The 19,531-nt window shown below is 42.3% G+C and overlaps 1 protein-coding gene across 5 annotated transcripts in view; it reads left to right on the top strand.

Annotated features, from left to right (window-relative positions):
* Positions 1-19,531, top strand: part of LOC138473193 (VPS10 domain-containing receptor SorCS1-like) — a 3,088,785-nt gene that overhangs the window by 2,894,962 nt on the left and 174,292 nt on the right. For all 5 annotated transcript variants that reach the window (XM_069611754.1, XM_069611755.1, XM_069611758.1 and 2 more), the window contains exon 24: positions 14,844-14,943. In XM_069611754.1, the coding sequence (XP_069467855.1) occupies positions 14,844-14,943 (100 nt within the window). The remainder of the gene's footprint in view (positions 1-14,843; positions 14,944-19,531) is intronic.

The raw sequence follows: 19,531 nt of genomic DNA, 5'->3' as shown, positions 1-19,531 counted from the left end.
TGTGCGTTTTGGGAAGAAAATAAATGGTTGGAATGGTATAACTGGAAAGGACCAAGAACTTAATTAAGTCATCCTCAAGTAAACCATTTTCACCCCATTTGGCACAAAGGGAGGTCAAGTCAGAGGTAATCTCTGGAAATTGATTTGTTGGCAGCTCACACTAGCACAGACAATCATGTAATTGCCTCTTGGCTTCAGATACGTAGTCAATACGATTCTGAATCACAATGTTGGAGCCTTTATCGGCAGGTTTAATAACAGTGTTGGCCAGATTTTGTAATTCCAAGATTGCTAAACGTTGGGCTGCAGTTAAATTTTGTCTGAAACCAGCAGATTGCTGGTGTAATGATCACAGGTCGTCTATACATAAATCGTGGAAAGCCTCAATACAGCCCCCCAGTGGGAACTGTGGATTAAATCTTGATTTATTCCTTAGTTTGGTGCGGACATCCCCGTTAGGGTCAATGTCAAAATCAGTAAAGTTAAGGAGAGTGGGATCAAAAGAAACATTATCAAGGCAGGCCAAATCAACCAATGATGGGACATCTGAGATATGCAAATCAGTGTGTCCCGATCGCACTCAAGATGGTTTAATGACAGTGGGATTACAGGCAAAGATTTTTTTCAATTTAATTTTGCGGATGAATTGGTCAAAGTCAAGGTGAGATAGTCAAAGCTCATGGTTAAGGCCCAGGTGAAAAGAAGCAATTGCTGAAGTTTCGTAAGCACATGCGAGTAAAGGTTAATGATGTGGCAGAGCTTCATGGGGTTGTTTTTCAAAGTTTGGTCCCAGAGCGCATTTGTCTCTGCTGATCCACTTTTAAGCCATCTCCCACGCTGGCCTTGGCAGATTTTCTTCCTGCCGGAGTCCATTGTCCCCTTGATGCCTTGAGTCCTTTCCCTTTTCCCCTGCCACGCCCCCTGCCGCGTTTTTGATTGTTTCCATCTTGGCAGAGGAGGCGCATCTCTTCTAAAAAATCTATTTAACAGTTGGCTCACCATTTTCTGAAGCCGAGATGTTAGATTCAGAAGAGACAATACCAGTCTCTACTGGTATAGTAGGCACTAATCGGGAATCTGGAGGTTTACATAAGGAATCAAAACGTTTAGCAAACGTAAAAACCCTTCCTAGTTCATAATCAATTTTGACCCTCATGAACTTTCTGTGTTTATGTTGTTTAATATCCTCCTCAAATGAAATCAAGCCTTCTTCAATTTTAGCCTGCAATTTTTTGCCCTCTTCTGTACATGTTATTGCTGTTAGTTCAGTCTCTGTTATTTCCATATATCTTTGATGTCCTGGGCATTAGTCTGAGCAGTGCATGGTGGGTATATGAGTTACAGTTGCATAGCTTACCATAATTGGAAAATGTCTTTGTTTTTTTTTTTCTAATTCTATTAGAGCAACTTAATTATAACCATCCCTTTAACAAAGGTTTTTCACTGAATATATATATATATATATATATATATATATATATATATATATATATATATATATATATATATATATATAGATGGTGTTTGTACTTTTGTCTTATTTGATTTATTTGTGCTCTGTGTGTGGATCATTGTAACATTTGACAACCACCCCCTGAATTATTGACTTACTTATCCACTGCACGACCATGATAAACTTTGGCTAAACGTGTCAATTATTCTGTTTATCAACTAGGGTGGCCTCTCAGATCCCACCCACTGGACTGGTTCTGCACATCCATCTCTTATTTCACAAAACATGCTAAGACTTGCATGTTGCTTATTACACTGTGAAAAGGTCTCTAATACGGCACAAATTACTGACAAACATATATTAATGGTCATATATTGTAATGTAATTTACCTCATAGTGTAGATCACAATAAGGGACTGTGAACTCTGTCAATAAGGGAATGTGAATTCTGTCAAAAGTGATGCACACCATATTGTGGGTTACAGGTGCACAATTATAAGGATCTGCACAATGTTGGCGCTCACATTTGGAGTGCAAACCAGCAGCACTGTGTCCCTTCAGTTATCTTCCCACTCCCACCTCTACATCCTGAAGAATGGTGAGAAAATTTGTCATACATTTTTACAGATTAGAAACGCTGAAAATAGAAAATAAATCGAGAAAACAATGATTTAACTGGCCACAATGCAATGCAGGGTGCTGCCAGTAGGAGAGCAGAGCATGTTATACGGCCCTGTGGGAAGGACAATAGCTTGCCTTTCCTTCCAAGGCCTTTATGTTTTACCCATGAGTGCACTTTAACCTTTTCTGTATGATCTTCTGAAACGTTGTAAACTTTTGTGGGACTTGAATCACCCAACATTCAGGTACTTTGAGTTTTTCACAAACCAGTTTGCTCAACACTGGATAACAGATATTGCCTTCCAATGTTATCCCATGTTTTGAAGTACATTGTTCTCAACCCTACAAGCACATACTGATTTAACCATCACTAAATGTTTTCCTGACCGGCATTGTGCTGACATGAAAACAGGGAGAGTATGATCAAAAGTAATGGCATTTAACATATATATATATATTATTTCAAACGAAGAATAAGTGCCTATTTTTCTGTGCCGCCTTTTCTGTGTTTTAAAACAAAGTCAAAAAGGAACTACACCAGCCTATGTATCAGTTGTTTCTAACTAGAATAGCCAGCTGGTTCATTCTGTCCCAGTGATAAATCATTGTCTTGTTTGTGCTTGCTGCCGCTGAGGCTGCCTCTAACATAAAAAAATGGTTTCTAGATGACAAATGAGACCACTTGCCCTTATGAATGTTTAGTTTTTTTTTTTTCTTCCCTCAGGCTGGGGCTATGAAAATGCAAGAGAATATACATATTGTTCAGAATTATGTAATCAGAGTCCACATGAACTTTGCACTTATCTTTAGCCCAAAGCCAACTGTTGTAAGCACAACATAGAATCTGCAAGCTGTGCAATTGTGCATCATGTTACAGTTACATTTGTGGAATAAAATACACATATTTACTGTATAAACAAGCATTGGCAAAGCCAATAGTTGTGGCTTTTGCATTTTTTATTTTGTAATTTAGTGATGAATGTGTATGGTCCTCATTCTGCAAAGGGCCAGATCAATGAGAATGCTAAATCCTGTCATCACATATCTTCTGTTATTATTATGGGTGTATAGAGAATCAACTTCAAAGAAGTATTTAGCCGAATTCCAGCAGAACAAAGCTATTCAGTTCCAGTCAAATAATTGGGTGTTGTTGAGCGCCCACACATTACTTTGTCCTCTCATTATAAGGCATGTTACCACCTGGCTGAGTACACTTCATGGGTACACTTGAATATACATGTATACAGCACTCCTGATGTAGCAGGAGAACATTATGAAGTACCGCTGATATGAGAGGAGGGATGCTCAAGCCGCGGCCTGAAGAAAGGATGAACAATAAAGATGTTACTCTCCACATGTACAACCACTGAGCTGCAAAATATAAGGGGAGGAAGCTGGAGAACAGAAAGGGTATTTTGGAGCTTTGTGGAATGGTTGAGGAATTTGAAGAGGTCTGTGAAGACTCTAAAAGGGGAGAACTTGTAACACAAGCGCCCAGTGTCACCCTGCACCAAGTGTAGTCCCTGCATCCTATGATACACCTACAACCCCCACAACCGTTCCACTCCCTGTGGTAATCACAAGAGACCAAGTGGCAGTAACTGTAATTGAATGTGGCAGTAATTTGGTGGATATATTGTGTCCAGCAGGTGTCAGGAATTCAGATGCATAATTGAAATCTGTCCTGTGCCACTTAAGAGAAGGAGCTGCAGACGTTAGTAGACTGGTGTGAAGGCACATGGATGCACTTTGCTTGTAGCAGACTTCCATTGCAGAAACATAATTACCTGCATCATTTGATATAAAGAGAAATCAAGCTAAGCTTTCAGACCCACTCCAGATGGCATTCTGTCACAAGTCATGCATTCACCTGGATACAAGTATATGCAGTATCTGAACCCACTTTGGACTGGTTACATACCCAATGTCGGCTTGCTGTGAAGAAAAACAAGAGGTGGGTTTTACGTTGCAGGAACCCTAGGTGTTACATTTCTGTGTTCGACCCATGTTACTGAAATACTGGCAAAGGAGGTATACTCATTAATTTTTCTGTGTTACCTTGATGATTGAGACATCACTGAATCAGGTTATGGCAAAGGTTTGGGAATGGCACTTAAAAACCTTTGCACTTCTATGTATGTTTCCTGCTCAGTATGAAATGTTGTCACAGTTACGTTCAATGCAACACGTTAAACTAGATGCATGAACCTGGAAGGATAGCTCAGCGGCAACGTGCTCGCCTTGGAAACAAGATGACATAAAGCAGCAAGGGTTTGATCCCCGGATCTGCGCTTAGAAACCTCTGGGTATTAAGCATGTTATAAATACACAACTAAAACATATTCCTGTAACAGTGCCTCAATGCCCCCAGACTATGTGAGCGCTTTAAAAAATGCAAATACATAAATAAGCATCAGGACTATGGAGGTCATTACAACGCTGGAGGTACCCATGCTGCTATTTGCGACATGGCTACCCCCATTCCAGGTACCAGGTCCGGGTTCCCTGAATGGGGAAATACCAGACCATTTCGACCTTGGAGGGTCCGCTATTTCCCCATTCAGGGAACCCAGACCCTGTGCATCCCCATTCCCATTCGAGCCCCTCAATGGAAATGGGGAGCATGCTAACAATGGGCTAGTTAATGACGGCCCATTGTTAGCATGCTGGACCGCTCGTGGGACCCGCTAAGAATGCCTGGTTTAACCAGGTGTCCGAAGCGGATCCCGCGAGTGGACCTTGTACGTGTTAGGGGGTTAACGGGGCCGACAGCTCTACCGGCCCGTTAACCCCCTACTGCCAGGGTTTTAATGACCCCCTATGAGTTGTAGGCTCTTGGCAACTCCCTCTTACCCCTTCTATTACATTTGGGAGGTTCTGCGGAATCCTGGTGGCCCTGCGCAGGAAATGAAAACGAGATCCTGAGCGAAGCGGCTGACTACAACAAACACTGCAGCTCTTCTGTAACTCTCCAGAATGTAATAGTGGTTGTGCTGAATTGAATATGTGTGTTATTGTATTCCTCTTGCGCTAAAGGGCTGTGTGAAATTGCATATGATAGTGGTAAATTGCACTTAATGGCATGTGACACTTTTTTCCTTTTTAATACAGTGACCATGCCGGTCTGGTAGCTTGTTCTAGGAACTACAATACCTCAGTCTTAATCAGTGACCTCATTATAATAACACACGACTTTTCGTAAACCAGTGTGAAGTTGTCCAAATACTAAACATCAATAATTGCCTTACCTTACGTAATGTCACTTTTTGGAAACAAGAAGTGTCAATTTGATAACTGCTCTGTATCACAAGGAATCAAGCCAACCCAAGCACGAGTGTAGTTCGTTTCTCTGCTTTATTTTTACAGGTAGCAGGTTTTTGCTGAAGTGAGTAAAAGAGCATTGCATGAGCTTAGCTTAATTTTCCCACTGGGTTTTGCTCAGCATTTAAAGTGCGTGTTTCACCTTACTTCCGCATTCTATATTCCCATGGTGTTTCTTTGCATAATTGTGCTTTCACATGAGTTTGCAAATGCCAAGCTGCAATAAGGGGCACACAGATGGTGCCAGGAGACATGTTAGCATTTCCCATGGCACACAGCTGTGCAGCTTGCTCTGGTGATCATCGGCAGGATTCGTTTTGGGTTCAGCAGCCATTTGAAAGCAAATGCCACGTTTGCTCACAGAAACATGCGGATACATGGACGTTTTCTTATTTTAGGACCTGCTTAGCTGTCTACCCATGTTTCAATCTACAAAAGAAATGGTCAAGTTTTAATGTTATACACTTTGTAGAGGTCGTGTCATTTCAAATGTTGGGGAATTTGCAGAAATTAGCCAACATGTTGTTTAGTGGGCATCGCAGTGTTCATAAAATCTGAATATATAATACCAGCTGCAACCTTTGCTTTTTCTTATTTGCTTTAAGTGCTAAACACATGCCTTGTTGAAGCTGGCAAATGTTGCAGTGAGTACTCGGCTTCCATATCTGCTACATGCAAATGACCCCTTGCTTATTGCACATACCCCCATGGCACTTCAGCTACTGGTAATAGGCCATGCCGATGTTATGACTGCTAAGACTTGATATCAATGTAGGGAAATCCACAGTGAATAGGAAGCAGAGATTAGAGAAGTCAGTGGGTGTTTCACTGCCTGGAACATATATTCTGCAGTTGCTGCTCCTGGAAACATCATAGAGAATAAGTCGAGACAAACAGGACAATTATAAATCAGTGGGTTTAGATAGAAAGCTGCTCCTACTTGCACCCCAAGTCAGATTCTATGGGCACATAAACTATCACAGTGATATTTAGGACTTTTGAGGTTGTGAGCTGGTAGAATAGGCGGGACAGGGGGCCTCATTATGAGGTGGGCGGTAAAGGATTACCGGCACCGGTAAGGGCACCGGTGCCGGTAATCCCTTACCGCCCTACTGCGAGTTCCCCATGCGAGTCCTTCCTGAATGCCTGGTTTTGGCAGGCGTTAAGGACGGGACCTGCAAAGGGATATCGGGTCAATAACGGTATTGCAATTTGCAGTACCATTATTGCCGCCTTCCCCCTTCCCATTGAGCCCTATGGGGGCTCAAATGGGAATGGGGAATGACCCTGGTGAATGGGGAATTACCAGTGTTAGGGAGAATTCTCTGTTTAGGCTAGTGAGCCCCCCAGCAGCTTTGCTGGATTTCTGGAGTTTGTTTTTTTTCCATCCTGCCAAGAGTGAGACACTTTTTCTCCCACTCTTGGACATGTATGTGTGTAATTCCTTTGAATGTCAATATGTTCTATGGGCTATGGGGTCTTTTACTCCATAGGGTCTCATATGTTTTTCTATGTGTGTTACACCGCACCCTACGTGCCGTAACACGGGGGCGTCCTAGTCTCCCCGGGCATGAAAAGACACCATTGGCTTTACTAGACCTAAATTTACTAACAGAACTAGTACAAACCATCTTATTGTGGACGTACGAGTAGGGGTAATTCGATTACTCCTGGATCTGTTACTCGAGGGGGCACTGTCCCGTCCCCCCACGTCGAGTTTTGGCTGGTGGCAGTGGAAACTACTTGTTATGTTCGACCCCGAACATAACCCTATGGGATTCGTCCCATTGTTGGAGATTGATACTTTTTCTCGTTAATCTCTAACGTACACCAATCTACTTATTTTAAATTAGTTTATCGGATGGTATTTTCTGCCAGAACTCGGTTTGTAAAATGGCGTCTGTGTTCGTCTTTGTGACTCCTAAACCAAAGGTCGAGCCCTTTGTTCCACTTTTGGCGGGCTCTGTACAGAGACCCTCCAAAGTGGTGCCATTCTGTCTGGGTTACCACAGGGGTGTGGGAGGGGGTTTAGGCACCCTGGACCGAGTTGCCTTGCCAACTTCGGTCGCACTCTGGAGTGATTGGCCCAAGTGGTGAGCCTTCGCCTTAGGACGCAGTGGTTGAATTGCCCGTGCAGAGCACCGAGGCAACCGGATAGCCACTACCCCTGTACCACGACCAAAAGGTGGTGCCTTGTGACGGAGCACTCCGCGGCACTAATAGCTCCATGGCTGCCTCCAACCTCGTAATGAGGCCCATGGATTCATTAACAAACATTCACGGCCTTAATTCAACACCCAAGGAACTCATTTCTTTGGAAGCAGGCCCCACTCATGTCAGCCAGTTTAGCTTTCTCCTCAGTAAACTTATTTGCCCCAAATGGATAAACCCACCTGCCAAAAAGGAAATATAAGAAACACATAAAAACTAAGTAAGAGAGCACAGCACCTGCTTACAACTCTTTATGGGGATATTGAGAATGTGTGGGCATCTTACTATCTTTTGAAGAACGGCAAAATGTGGGAAAATGCAAAAAAAGGCTTGAGGGCTAGAGTCAAAGAGCATCTCCCCTTGAAATCCACAGTAGGATGTGAACATGATTTGACATTCATGCATAAACCAACAAAAAGAATATTGACAGCACTACACTTTTCAAAGAAGTATCTCTCAGAACTCGATGGACAATTCCCCTATGGAGATATTACACTGGGGAACATCTAACGGGCCCCTAAACCCATGAAGCTGTACTTTGTTCATTGCAGAGTTGCATTCTTCTATGTGCTTTTTAACCTGGATGGAGGGCTAAGTATAATTTTAGAGGCTTTACTTTACAAGGCCGTTTACAGCGCAAGTGCTGTGCCAATCAGTGGAAATGGGAAGGGAAGATAGGCCATATTATCTGCTGAGTAAAATATTGACTATGGTTTACTTGTTATCTCATATTTTGAGATGATTCCTTGAAGATATTTTTAACTTTAGGAAAGTTGCTAAAATGTGTGTTTATATATTTTCCTGTTGTATGATGATGGTTAATGCTGCCATTAAAATACCAGCAAAAGATCACAGAATCTTAAACAAAGAATTTGCCTTGTGTCTCTCCTTCTGCACTACTCTAAAGTACTTCAAGGGGTTGTGTTTAACAGTCTTACCAATTTCTGAGACATCCACAACCTTTGAGACCCCCTACAAGCAGGTTTCCGCTCCTGTCACTCCACTGAACCCTATTCTCTGTCCTAATTCTCCTTGACCTGTCTGCTGCCTTTGACACTGTCGATCACTCTGCTCTCCTTAATATTCTCTTTCTTCTTGGGATTCGTGATTGAGCCCTTGCTGCATTGAATCCCACCTTGCAACTCACCAGTTCTCTGTCTCCTGGAGCAACAACACCTCTCAACTCACTCCTCCATCTGTTGGTGTTCCACAAGGCTCTGTCTTGGGTATGCACCTCTTTACACTCCACACTACTGCTCTTGGATCACTAATCTCTTCTTGTGGGTTACGGAGAACACCCAAATCTTCTTCTATTTTACTGTACTCTCCTATGATCTGTCTATCAACATTTCCAAATGTCTCTCTGCCATTAAATATTGGATGGCTTCATACTCTCTGATGTTACACTCTACCAACATAGAGGTGTTCTTCTTCCCTGCCAAAACCATCTCATCTCCTCCTCTGCCTATCCAGTTCCCACCTGACACTCTCCCATACCCTGCTTCAGCTAGAAACATCAGTGTCATCTATGACCGTTCTCACATCTTCTCTACTTTCATATCCAAAATTGGAACAGCAGCTCGGCTCAACCTCCTAAATATTAGGAAAATCAGGTACCTACTTTCTTTCAACACCGCAAATCATCTCTTAATGACGCTTGTCTTCTCTAAACTGGACTACTGTGCCAGCATCCTATTTGGTCTCCCTAACTATGCTTTCTGTCCTCTCTACAAGATCATTAACTTCGCTACCGGGACTATCTTTGAACTCTCTCACTTCACACCTCCTTCCTTGTACAATCACCAGGCTGCATGGCTGATGAAGCAAAAATGGCCAGCTCTTCTCCTGGTTCACAAATCTGATCCATGGTAAGGCACCACTGTATCTCTACTCCTCTATCCAACTCTTTAAGCCTTCTCGTAATATCTGCTCTGCCTCCTCGACTACCCTTGTGGCTCCTCGCCCTCCCTATGCTTCCTCTCACTTCCTCTTTTTCTCTTTTCTTGCTACACTTGCATGGAATTTTCTTCCCCCAGACATTCGAGAAACAGTCCACACATATTTGTCCAAAACCAAACTAAAAGCCTCCTTGCTTTTGAGTTAACTTTTTAACCTACCTCTCAGTTGCTTGCTACTTCACATGTATTCACCTCTTACCTGGTTCTTTCTCTCACTTCCTCTGCCTCCATTCTAGAACTTCACCCATCATGGTCATGTCCCAATCACAGCTGGCTGTGGCGCCTACCTGCACTTAAAAATCTCCAATGTTAGTTGTCCTTAATCTATGTATGTCCACTTAAGTATTGTCCCCGGTAACTGTACCATTTACTCCTCTCCACAATGATTTTATTGTTGTAAATCCAACTTCAAAATGCGGGTTGGGTGCGCTATCAACAAATAAAGACTAGTGGTTGATTGTTTGATTGCACACTATTTCCCCATGCACCATGCCCCATGGGGCCAGAGAACCATATTAAAGACTATGGGCCCCATTACGACCCAGGCGACCACAGAATGAACTATGCCGGTAAGGAACCAGCACCGTTCATTCCGGGCCACCCTATTATGAGGTCTGAAGCGGGTCCCACTAAGGAACGCCTGGTCAGACCAGGTGTCCTTAGCGGGACCCGCTAGCAGACCAGGATGCTAACAACAGACCCGTTAATGATGGGCCCATTGTAAGCATCCTCCCCATTCCCATTGAGCCCTGTGAGGGCCCATTCCCATTGAATGTGTGAGGGCCCATCCCCATTCCCATTGAGCCCTGTGAGGGCTCAGTGGGAATGGGGATGTACTGGGTCCAGGTCCCGCGATAGGGATTTACCGGGCCCTTCAAGGTCAGAATGGCCCGGTAAGCCACCTTTTGTGGGACCCAGACCTGGCACACGGTATGGGGGTAGCCATGCCACTAAAAGTGGCATGGCTACCTCCATATTCCTAATGAGGCCTTATGAGTGTTTCAGACATGCACACAGCCGTGGGTAAAACCAACTGCTTAGTGGATGTCTGCTGATTCCCAAACATAAACGTCCTATCGGTTCCTCCAAAAGTCTAGGTTTCGGGTAAAGGAATCAAAATACTTTCAAGAAATCTCCATCCGCACGCACAATATTTTCTCATGTGAACTCCTCAATTCCCTGACTTTACAGAGTTGCTGAGAACGCCAAAATGGGGGAAGATGTCTGTCATTGTATCCGGATGCTCAGTGGGACCATCAATGCTGCATGTCAAAGTGTACTCTTGGTTTGAATAGTTGAAGTCTGCCAAATCAGGTGACAGTCTTTTAGCTAAGACAACCTCGTCCTTTTTGCAATGAGCATACTTTAGTAATTGAATTGTGTGCACATGTGAACGGCATTCCCATATTATTAGATGAGAGTCCCGGTCCATTTTGGACTTGCACGTTATTGATTGATACTGATATTTCCCTTGTAATTACATGTTTTTGATATGCTGGGGACTAACCTTTTGATTTGTTGGATGTTATTAGATGTCTGACATTAGTTTGCAAAGCCCTCCATGTCTTAACAGATACTTTTCAAACATAAGCTTGATCCATGCAAAATGTAACTCAGGTGATATTTTCTGTGAAACCAGGAATATGATAATGCTGGGAGTCCAATATGTTCCATATATGTTTCATGGCACACATAAATACATGTATACACTTTGGCAATCCTCAAATATATGGATACATTCCCATGTATGTACCAAAGACTTTGACCGGATTTTTATATCATGGAACCGCGCACTAGTGCTCCCACTTTCCCACCCTATGCAATGTCTGCCTTTACACCTACTCCTACCCCATGTGTTCCTTAACATCTGCCCACACTACTACATGCATACCTTAATTCTGCCCTCCCTACCAACCTAGTCACATGCTTATATAACCACCCACTAAGCCTGAGTGCCTAACCAACTGTCTTTCTCTCTTGCAGGTTACAAACTCATTTTACCCCATACCTTCCTCCCTTTCCATCTGCCCACACAGCTGCATGCCTGCCTACCCATATATTATTCATGTCCCATGTCTGCCTGAATTCCACACCACCTCCCCAAACACCCTACACAAAACATGCCTACCTTTCCACCCAATCCCACTCCCGCCTACCTGTCTATTTACTCCTCAAATGGCTAACCATTCAGACTACCCCAGACCTGTCTACTAAAGGCTTACCTCCCCACCTCCCCTTTCATATGACTGCCTACAAACCCCACCCTTACCCACCCACCTTGCACCTCACCCCCTTACCTATCCTACTCTGTGCTTTCACGCCATATCTACCACATCAGACCCTACCTGATACCTGTCTATCTCTCAGCCACCCTAACCATGCCTTTCTACCATCACCCACAACTCTAGCACACACCTCTCTTTTTTCACTCACCTCCACACCCCATGCCTGCCTATATATACACTGGAACTCAATACCAGGAAGCATGCCATACACAGACAGGAAAAGCTTTAGAGAAAACTCACCGACAGGTTAACCTCATCACACTGAGAAACCTCCATTCAACAAACATGACATTCATCACTACAGTCAAACCAAAACTATCACACAAATCGATCATGACCGCATCCAACCATGGAAGACCCACTTAGCAATCTATAAGGCACTGAATAGATCCCTTGCCAGACCCTACAAAACTAAAATCCACTGACAAATTAAACACCATCAACAAGATCTTCACAGAAAAGCTAGACAAAATAAGGAGATTTATTGACACCTGCAAACACTCCACAGATATCCCACCTATTCCAGTTCATAACATATCAGTGATATGTAAATGTAGGACAATTACTGCAGGAGCCAGGGCCAGCACTCATACACCCTTAAATCTCACTACCTGCACAAACTTCATCCTTCCCTCCTCGACTGGGTGGTCATCACAGATGAAGTTTCATACTACTTCTCAATGTCATCAATGCATCCCTTGCTCAAGGGACCATGAAACATGCACGCAAAAGAAGAGATATCCTTCACCTGCTGAAGAAACCCACACCTGGAGGGCCTGTCCAGTGATTGCCCCATTGCACTTCTACCCTTTCTATGAAATGTGATCAAGAAAACAATCACCATCTAGTTACATGAAAGAATCTTTCAGCACAATCTCCTGCAGGAATACCAATCCAGATTCAGACCACTATGCAGCACAGAGAACCTACCATCCAAATGATCAATGATGCTGTACACATGCTGGACAAAGAGGGCTCCATCTTGTGTGTTCCAATTCACCTCTATGCCACTTCAAATCCATTGACAATGAATCCCTTGTCAACACGCGCTGTAAATTAATAGGCTTTGATGGAACTGTACTAGATGGGTGTCCACCTACATCTCCAACAGAGAATAACTTGTCCAGATGGGCCGCAACAAATCCGAGTGAGGACCCATAACAATTCCACAGTTCTCCATCCTGTCCCTGTCATTTACAATCATTTCATGGAATCTTGGAGAGAACTCTTCACACAAACTGGCATCAAGAGACACAAATACACATATGACACATAGACTGATGCCAAAATTAAGACCAAATATAGAAATTTGATCAAATGCCATACGTGATCACTACAATAGCGACAAATGACTCTTGTAAATTGATGTATTGCCAGTAATGTGACCATTAATAGAATCATGCCGATAAACCAAATTGATGAAAACGCATGGAGTGTATATATTGCAGAGGAATTTTCTAAAGAGAATGAAAGTATCCCATCAAAGGAACATGTTACCCATATTAGGGGATACTGGGATCATTATGATGACGTGGTCATATATGAACTTGCCTGTGAATTAAATAGTTTGTGTGACCCTGTCCCGATGGACTTGTTAACATAGTAATGAGTTGTGCCTTGTGGGCTAAAATATCAATCATTTAGAAAATAATTAAACACAATGTAGCCATTCTCTTGGAAAAGATCCATTTTAGTGCCAGTTTGTAAAAGCAGACCATGATCAAACCCACATAATTATCATCTACTAACACTACTGGATGTCCATAGCAATCTGTTTGTCAGGTTATTATTAAAATAAACAGGCTAAATAACCACAATTCTCACAGAGTACAAGTCAGGCTTCAGAGAGTCAGGCATAATATTTTATTATTGAAAATAATAGCAAACCTTGATACTCTCCTGAACAAAGCTCCACTATATGTGTCATATATTAACTACAGCACTGCTTTTTATAACGTAAGTCAGAACCTTCTTAGGAAAGAATAGAAGGATTGCTGGGGCCCTATTGATGTCCTAGCCATGATTGTTCAACAATATAGTGATACATGAGTGGTAAAGTTAGATGACCAGGGAAAGCTAACACAGCCAGTAAAGACTAACTGTGGGATAAAATTATCCTGTGCTCTGGCCCTGTTTTTAGTCAATGTAAATACAGCTGATATGAGCAGAGCACTACTATTGAATGCTAAAATCTACTCTATAAAACCTGGGTCAGAACACAGACAACTCATGAGTAATGCAGACAAAATGGCTTTATCAGATGCCATTTGGTCTGAAGAGATCACTTGAAGTCATTGAAAAATCCTACACTGAAAACGGATAAAAGAACAATACGGAAACAAAAACTCTAAAATGATGTATTTGTGTAATAGGAACTGCTGCCCCAGGACAAATTGTCCCTTGAAGTATCAAATAATAGAGTTGGCTGAGAGCGACATCTGTTTTGGAGCAGTATTACATACATGCGTAAAGTGAGAAATATGAACAATAATTTATATTTCATAAAGTGCGGTCTAAGGTAGCTTCTGTAGGAATTATGTAATTATGCTGGGTAGATACTGTTTGAAAGAACTATTATTAGTGCATCAACATATTTCTGTACCCAGAAATATAAATGGACATGGAACCAGTCTCAGCAACAATCGAACATGGCTTGAAATGTGTGAGGCTGAGATCTGGAGGTACAATTTAGGAATCTACATTTTTGGTCCCTGTCCAGTCTATTCTGTTAAAACTGGTTATCATGTCCCTTAGTACGAAGCCGCTGATAAACACAATCGTCTTATATCTAAAAATAGTGCCATCTTGTCTATTCATTATATTTATCAAAGTTCATTGGTTGTCTGAATCTGCTTCTTTACTTTAGGAAACCACTATTCACATCTCCATTATTTGATCCAGAAGAGAGTGACTGCACCTGCTGTGCAACTCTTAGTATGGCAGGAAAGGTGTTCACTGTGTGCCTGTTAATGAAGCATTGATATTCATTTTCAGATATCAGACCTCTTCGTGAACAAACTGAACCAAGATTTAATCCAGTTCGAACTCAAGCCTGGTGTTAGGATTCTAGTCCATGCTGCCCATTTAACTGCAGGTAAGTTCATTTTTCATGCAGGTCCATGGATAGCAATTGGCACATTCTTTAAAAGATGTGCAGGGAGGGCTTTATGTGATGTTCAGAACTGCATATTTCAAACCCACATTTACAGTTAAAAACGGAAGCACTGCTAATAATGTCACTGTGCCTATAATTGGTACATTAATGATGTATTCCTTGAGACTCCCAGTGTAATTTTTCTGAGCAAGCTTGTTTATTCATAAAATTGTTTGATGATATGACAAACTTGAAATAATTAGTATTCCAATAATCATTTTACTCCATACATTAATTGGTGGCTGTAGATTCTAAATGCAATTTGTTTTATTAGTGACCAATTCCACTAATTCCTGTTCACTCAGATTCATTTTGCAATTTTGGTGCCAATCAAATGTTTGTTTTATTAGAATTGCAGACACGTATATCATTTTTTTTTGTTTTGTCTGTTGGATTCCTTTCTTTCTTATTCACTGAGAAAAAAGGGGGCGCCTGGCGGAGTCCTGATATGCCCAGGTCGGTACCTGTATATATAATGCTAGAAATCAGGATGGGACATCCATAGATAGCTATCTGGTTGAAAAACTATTTCATTCGGTTTCCAGCCAGATTTTTTTGCACAGAAAATCAATTTAGGAATTTACATGATTTTTGATAAGCACAAAGGTGGTACGGACAGGTGTCATTCTAAACATGAGAAATACAGGTGAGTATCAACCTCTCAGGTCTGGAGGTAAAAATTCCCAAATGATGCACAAGTATAGAATACAGATAAGTGAGGACAACAAATTATATACAAGAGCTACCCACGACTGTAGTAAGTCCGGGGGTGTTGAACAAACAATGGTGTACACAACACTATCTACAAACATATATACAAAGAAGTTTGAACAGTTGTGTCACAGAATATCAACACTGAAGTGTTTTGGCCCTGTGGGGCTGGGTAAGAGCCCTATGTAGTAGAGGCCTTCATCAGGATAAACGTTGAGCGTTGTCCTGTCTGTGTTAGAGATTGTTTGCTGTGGTTGCAGTGGTAACACTGTGCTTGAGAATCCTGAGTGGTTTAGCAGGATTATGAAGTGCCCATAGCACTGGGTTTCATGAACCGACTCGGATGATGTCGGTTGTTCAGGCTGGAACAACTGGCCTGGTTGGTCTAGGAACAGAACAAAGTAAATGCGGCCGTGCTCTAACACTTTAGTTTTGAAGTAAATAGTTGGATGTCCAAAGGGGTTAGACATGAGTGGTGACACACGGTGGCATGGTTGCATCTCCATTACCTGTGTTAGACTGCAGAGCACCAACCATTAATCATGTGTTGAAGTGCACTGCTGTAAGCACGGGTGAATGCCAAGCCTCATATCAATACCAATGAATGTCCTACTGTACTGCAACCTTGTACACCCAATCTTTAAACATGTGATATGTCACTTCTGAACACCACATACAAAGATTCAAATGCTCGCATATCCACACATATCAGACTAGTATCCTGCCAAATATGTGTCCTTGCATCATGGAGCAGCCTGCACTCTCCAGAATAAAAATGCATATACATACTGTAAACCCCCCAACATGCACAGTAGCCCAGACTTTTACCAAATGGACTATGGTCTCAGATGTTGGGTTACTCATTTTTCAAGGCATGCACATGCTTCTTCTTTGTGTTGCATGTTTCTATCTTTAATTTTATCAGACTCACCAGCCTCGGATGGAGGGATCCAAATCTTGTATCATTCTTACGGTCACTTTAAAATGCGTCAGCCATGTATTATCTGTGCCAGAGTGCACAGCACCACGTATTAAACATGTACTGTACAAGCAACATGGAAACAAAACACCCATGTAAGAGGCAAAACCATCACTTACCAACTCTCCCCTCAATGTAGACTCTTCCACCAGCGTCACACAACGTGCAAAAAACTCAATGTACCAGGCAGCATGCAAAAGATTGTGAGCCATTTAAAGCAACATTCAGCAAATCGCCACCTGCATAAACAGTTCCACTGGCCCTTACAACATGGCCGCTGCTTGGGGCTTGATTCACTGGTTAAGCAAGACCGAGCAATTGACTAACACCAGAGTCTCTCTCTTTATGTATCAATGTTGGCTACTCCTGCAGACTTATAAAGTCATTATTACTTTTGCATATTCTTTTATTTCCAGGATAATAACTGTCTTTTGAGCAATTGGTTGTTTGATTTGCTATATGATTAAAGCCGGAGATTTGCCAGCAATTGAAAATCAAAGGGACTTAATTGGATTTCTTCAGCAGTGGAGCGACTTGTGTGTGCTTTTGGAGCATATGGGACATCAACACTTTGGATAGAGGCGTTTTGTAAGCTAATGATGTGGGGAGCTATAGTCTAGATTTGATTCTTGGTCTCTGAGGTTTGACAGGTATAAGTTACAGAAGCATGCTCCTTCAAATTCCTCGCAATATCAACAGTGACTTCTTCTGAAACAAGGCAGAAGGATGGAAACTTTCAGGGAGGGAACCTGAAGTTATGTTTTGATGGAGGGAGAAAGGTAGTTGTACCGAGATTGGACTGAATTGAATATTTCATTTTATGTTAAAGGCATAATACTGACATACTGAAGTGGTCTTTATTTGTATTTGCAGTGTCTAGCATGCAATGTTTAAAACCTTACTTTTTTTAGTTGAATGATGGATCTTGCATCTATTGCCTCTAGTGAGTGAGGAACAGCCTCTGCTTGAGAATTCATAAAGAGATATTTTCTCTCTATTTTTCTACAATCCCTTTTCAGGTGCATCTAATCCATATTATCTTCACAGCTGTTGCCTCGTTTTTCTTGGCTAGTCAAAGTAGTGAAGGAAATCTTCCTTTAGTCAGAGAAAGACGGTATTGTAGTTGGAAATACTCTGCTAATAATGACGAGAATGAGAGCAGCAGTGTTGTAATGAAAAACATTGCGCTGCTTCTATGCTCGAGTGAAGGAGATATCTCTGAGATACTGCCCGTTGTCTGTTTTTTGGATAAAGACGCTGTCTTTTGTGTAAGAGTGAGAAGTGTAAATAAAGTGAATAGTTAAGCAAGGTGATTGCAGTGAAAGCAAGCAAGGTGAGTGATTGTGGGGGAAGACTAAGATACCAGGAAGGGGAAAAGGGAGGTTCTTTGGGTTGAAATGTTGTGCCGCTGGTTTGGCTTCAGTGTTTTAAGTCATTTATTTTAAAATGAAATTGTTTCAATTAGATTGTAATGTAGTATGGATACTCCACTGAATCATTTGTGTCAGGTACTTCCTGGCTATAAGGTAAATATTTTAAAGTACCATTGAGAATGGTGGGTGGAACTAAGAGAAACATGCTCAATCCTTGGCCTGCTGAGGGGACCTATAATAAGGGGATATTGGAAAATCTGCATACTTTTTTAGTTGCAAGTCCCAAGGGTCTGAAGTTAGAGATGTGGTAAAACGTCTTAGAGCTATGGAGGGTGTATTAGAAAGGTCGGAAGGCCCATAGCGTTAAATTCTCAGAGCAAGGGCTGAGAAAAGAGGGTGCAGGAATACCTTTTGCAGCACCCCCATATTGGTGCTATCTTTTATCGCCTGCAGAGGGGGATAGAGAACCTGAGTTCGAACCTCCATTTTCTCCAGCCGCCACTCCAGTAGTTGTGAGATGAACGCAGAAAACACCACCATCAGCTAAGATTCCTAAAAGATGGGATATTGATAAAAGTGGAAAGATGACTCCTTTAATGGTTAGGGCTATGGAAAGTTTGAGAAGGAAGATCTGAAGGGGAATAACTCCACCAACTGATAGGTTAGCAGTGATAGTAAGGGTGGAGGAGCGAGAGAAGGGAGACGGGCATCCAGAAGAGTAGATGAAGGAATGAGAATAAGTGAAAAAGGGTATACAATCCCTTCTATGGCTAGGATACAGGATAGGCAGTGACTGGCAGTAGAGATGCAGGAGCGGAAAAGATTGGAGGAAGCGTTGAGGCAAGTAGAAGAAGAGGTATTGCTGTTACGACAGCAGAGATGTGACGAGAGGGAAGAAGTGAATAGACAGGCAAAGGATGTTGATGATGAAAGGTGGAGGCATGGACAAGTTTGTGTTAGGTTGGACAAGTCCGTTTTCAAGGAGGTCACCATTGACCTGGAGGATGGAAGTATTGCTATGGGTACAGGATTCAAACAGGCAGAATTAGAACTGGCACCCTACGGTGGTGCCAAGTATGCTTCCATGCCTCTAGAAATAAAAGGGGAGGTGATAACATGAGTCAGAAACAAAGGTGAATGGTAGTCAGATGTTGAGCAGGGAGTGCAGGCTGTACGAGCTCCACCTCCCTATCCAGTAGCAGTGACAGAGAGTACACCTTAGGGTCTTAGAAAGCACCATGGTACTCACATGGCCACAGTGATTAGTAATAGAGTGATGGGGGAAACTTCAGTAAAATCGGATGTAACTCAATTTACGTTGCTCCTGAAGGGTCAGGTTAGGGCGTATTATTTCCCATGGTCACACATGGGCCAGAATAATTTGATGAAGATGCTTCCTTTGCTCACTGCAGGGGCGGGAAAGTGGAGTTATGCATTAGGGAAACATACTGCTGGTGTCATGTTG

Source organism: Ambystoma mexicanum, chromosome 8, assembly GCF_040938575.1.
Source record: "Ambystoma mexicanum isolate Mex_15411 chromosome 8, UKY_AmexF1_1, whole genome shotgun sequence".
NCBI classification, from domain to species: Eukaryota; Metazoa; Chordata; class Amphibia; order Caudata; family Ambystomatidae; genus Ambystoma; species Ambystoma mexicanum.
This window is presented reverse-complemented; position numbering and strand designations above follow the sequence as displayed.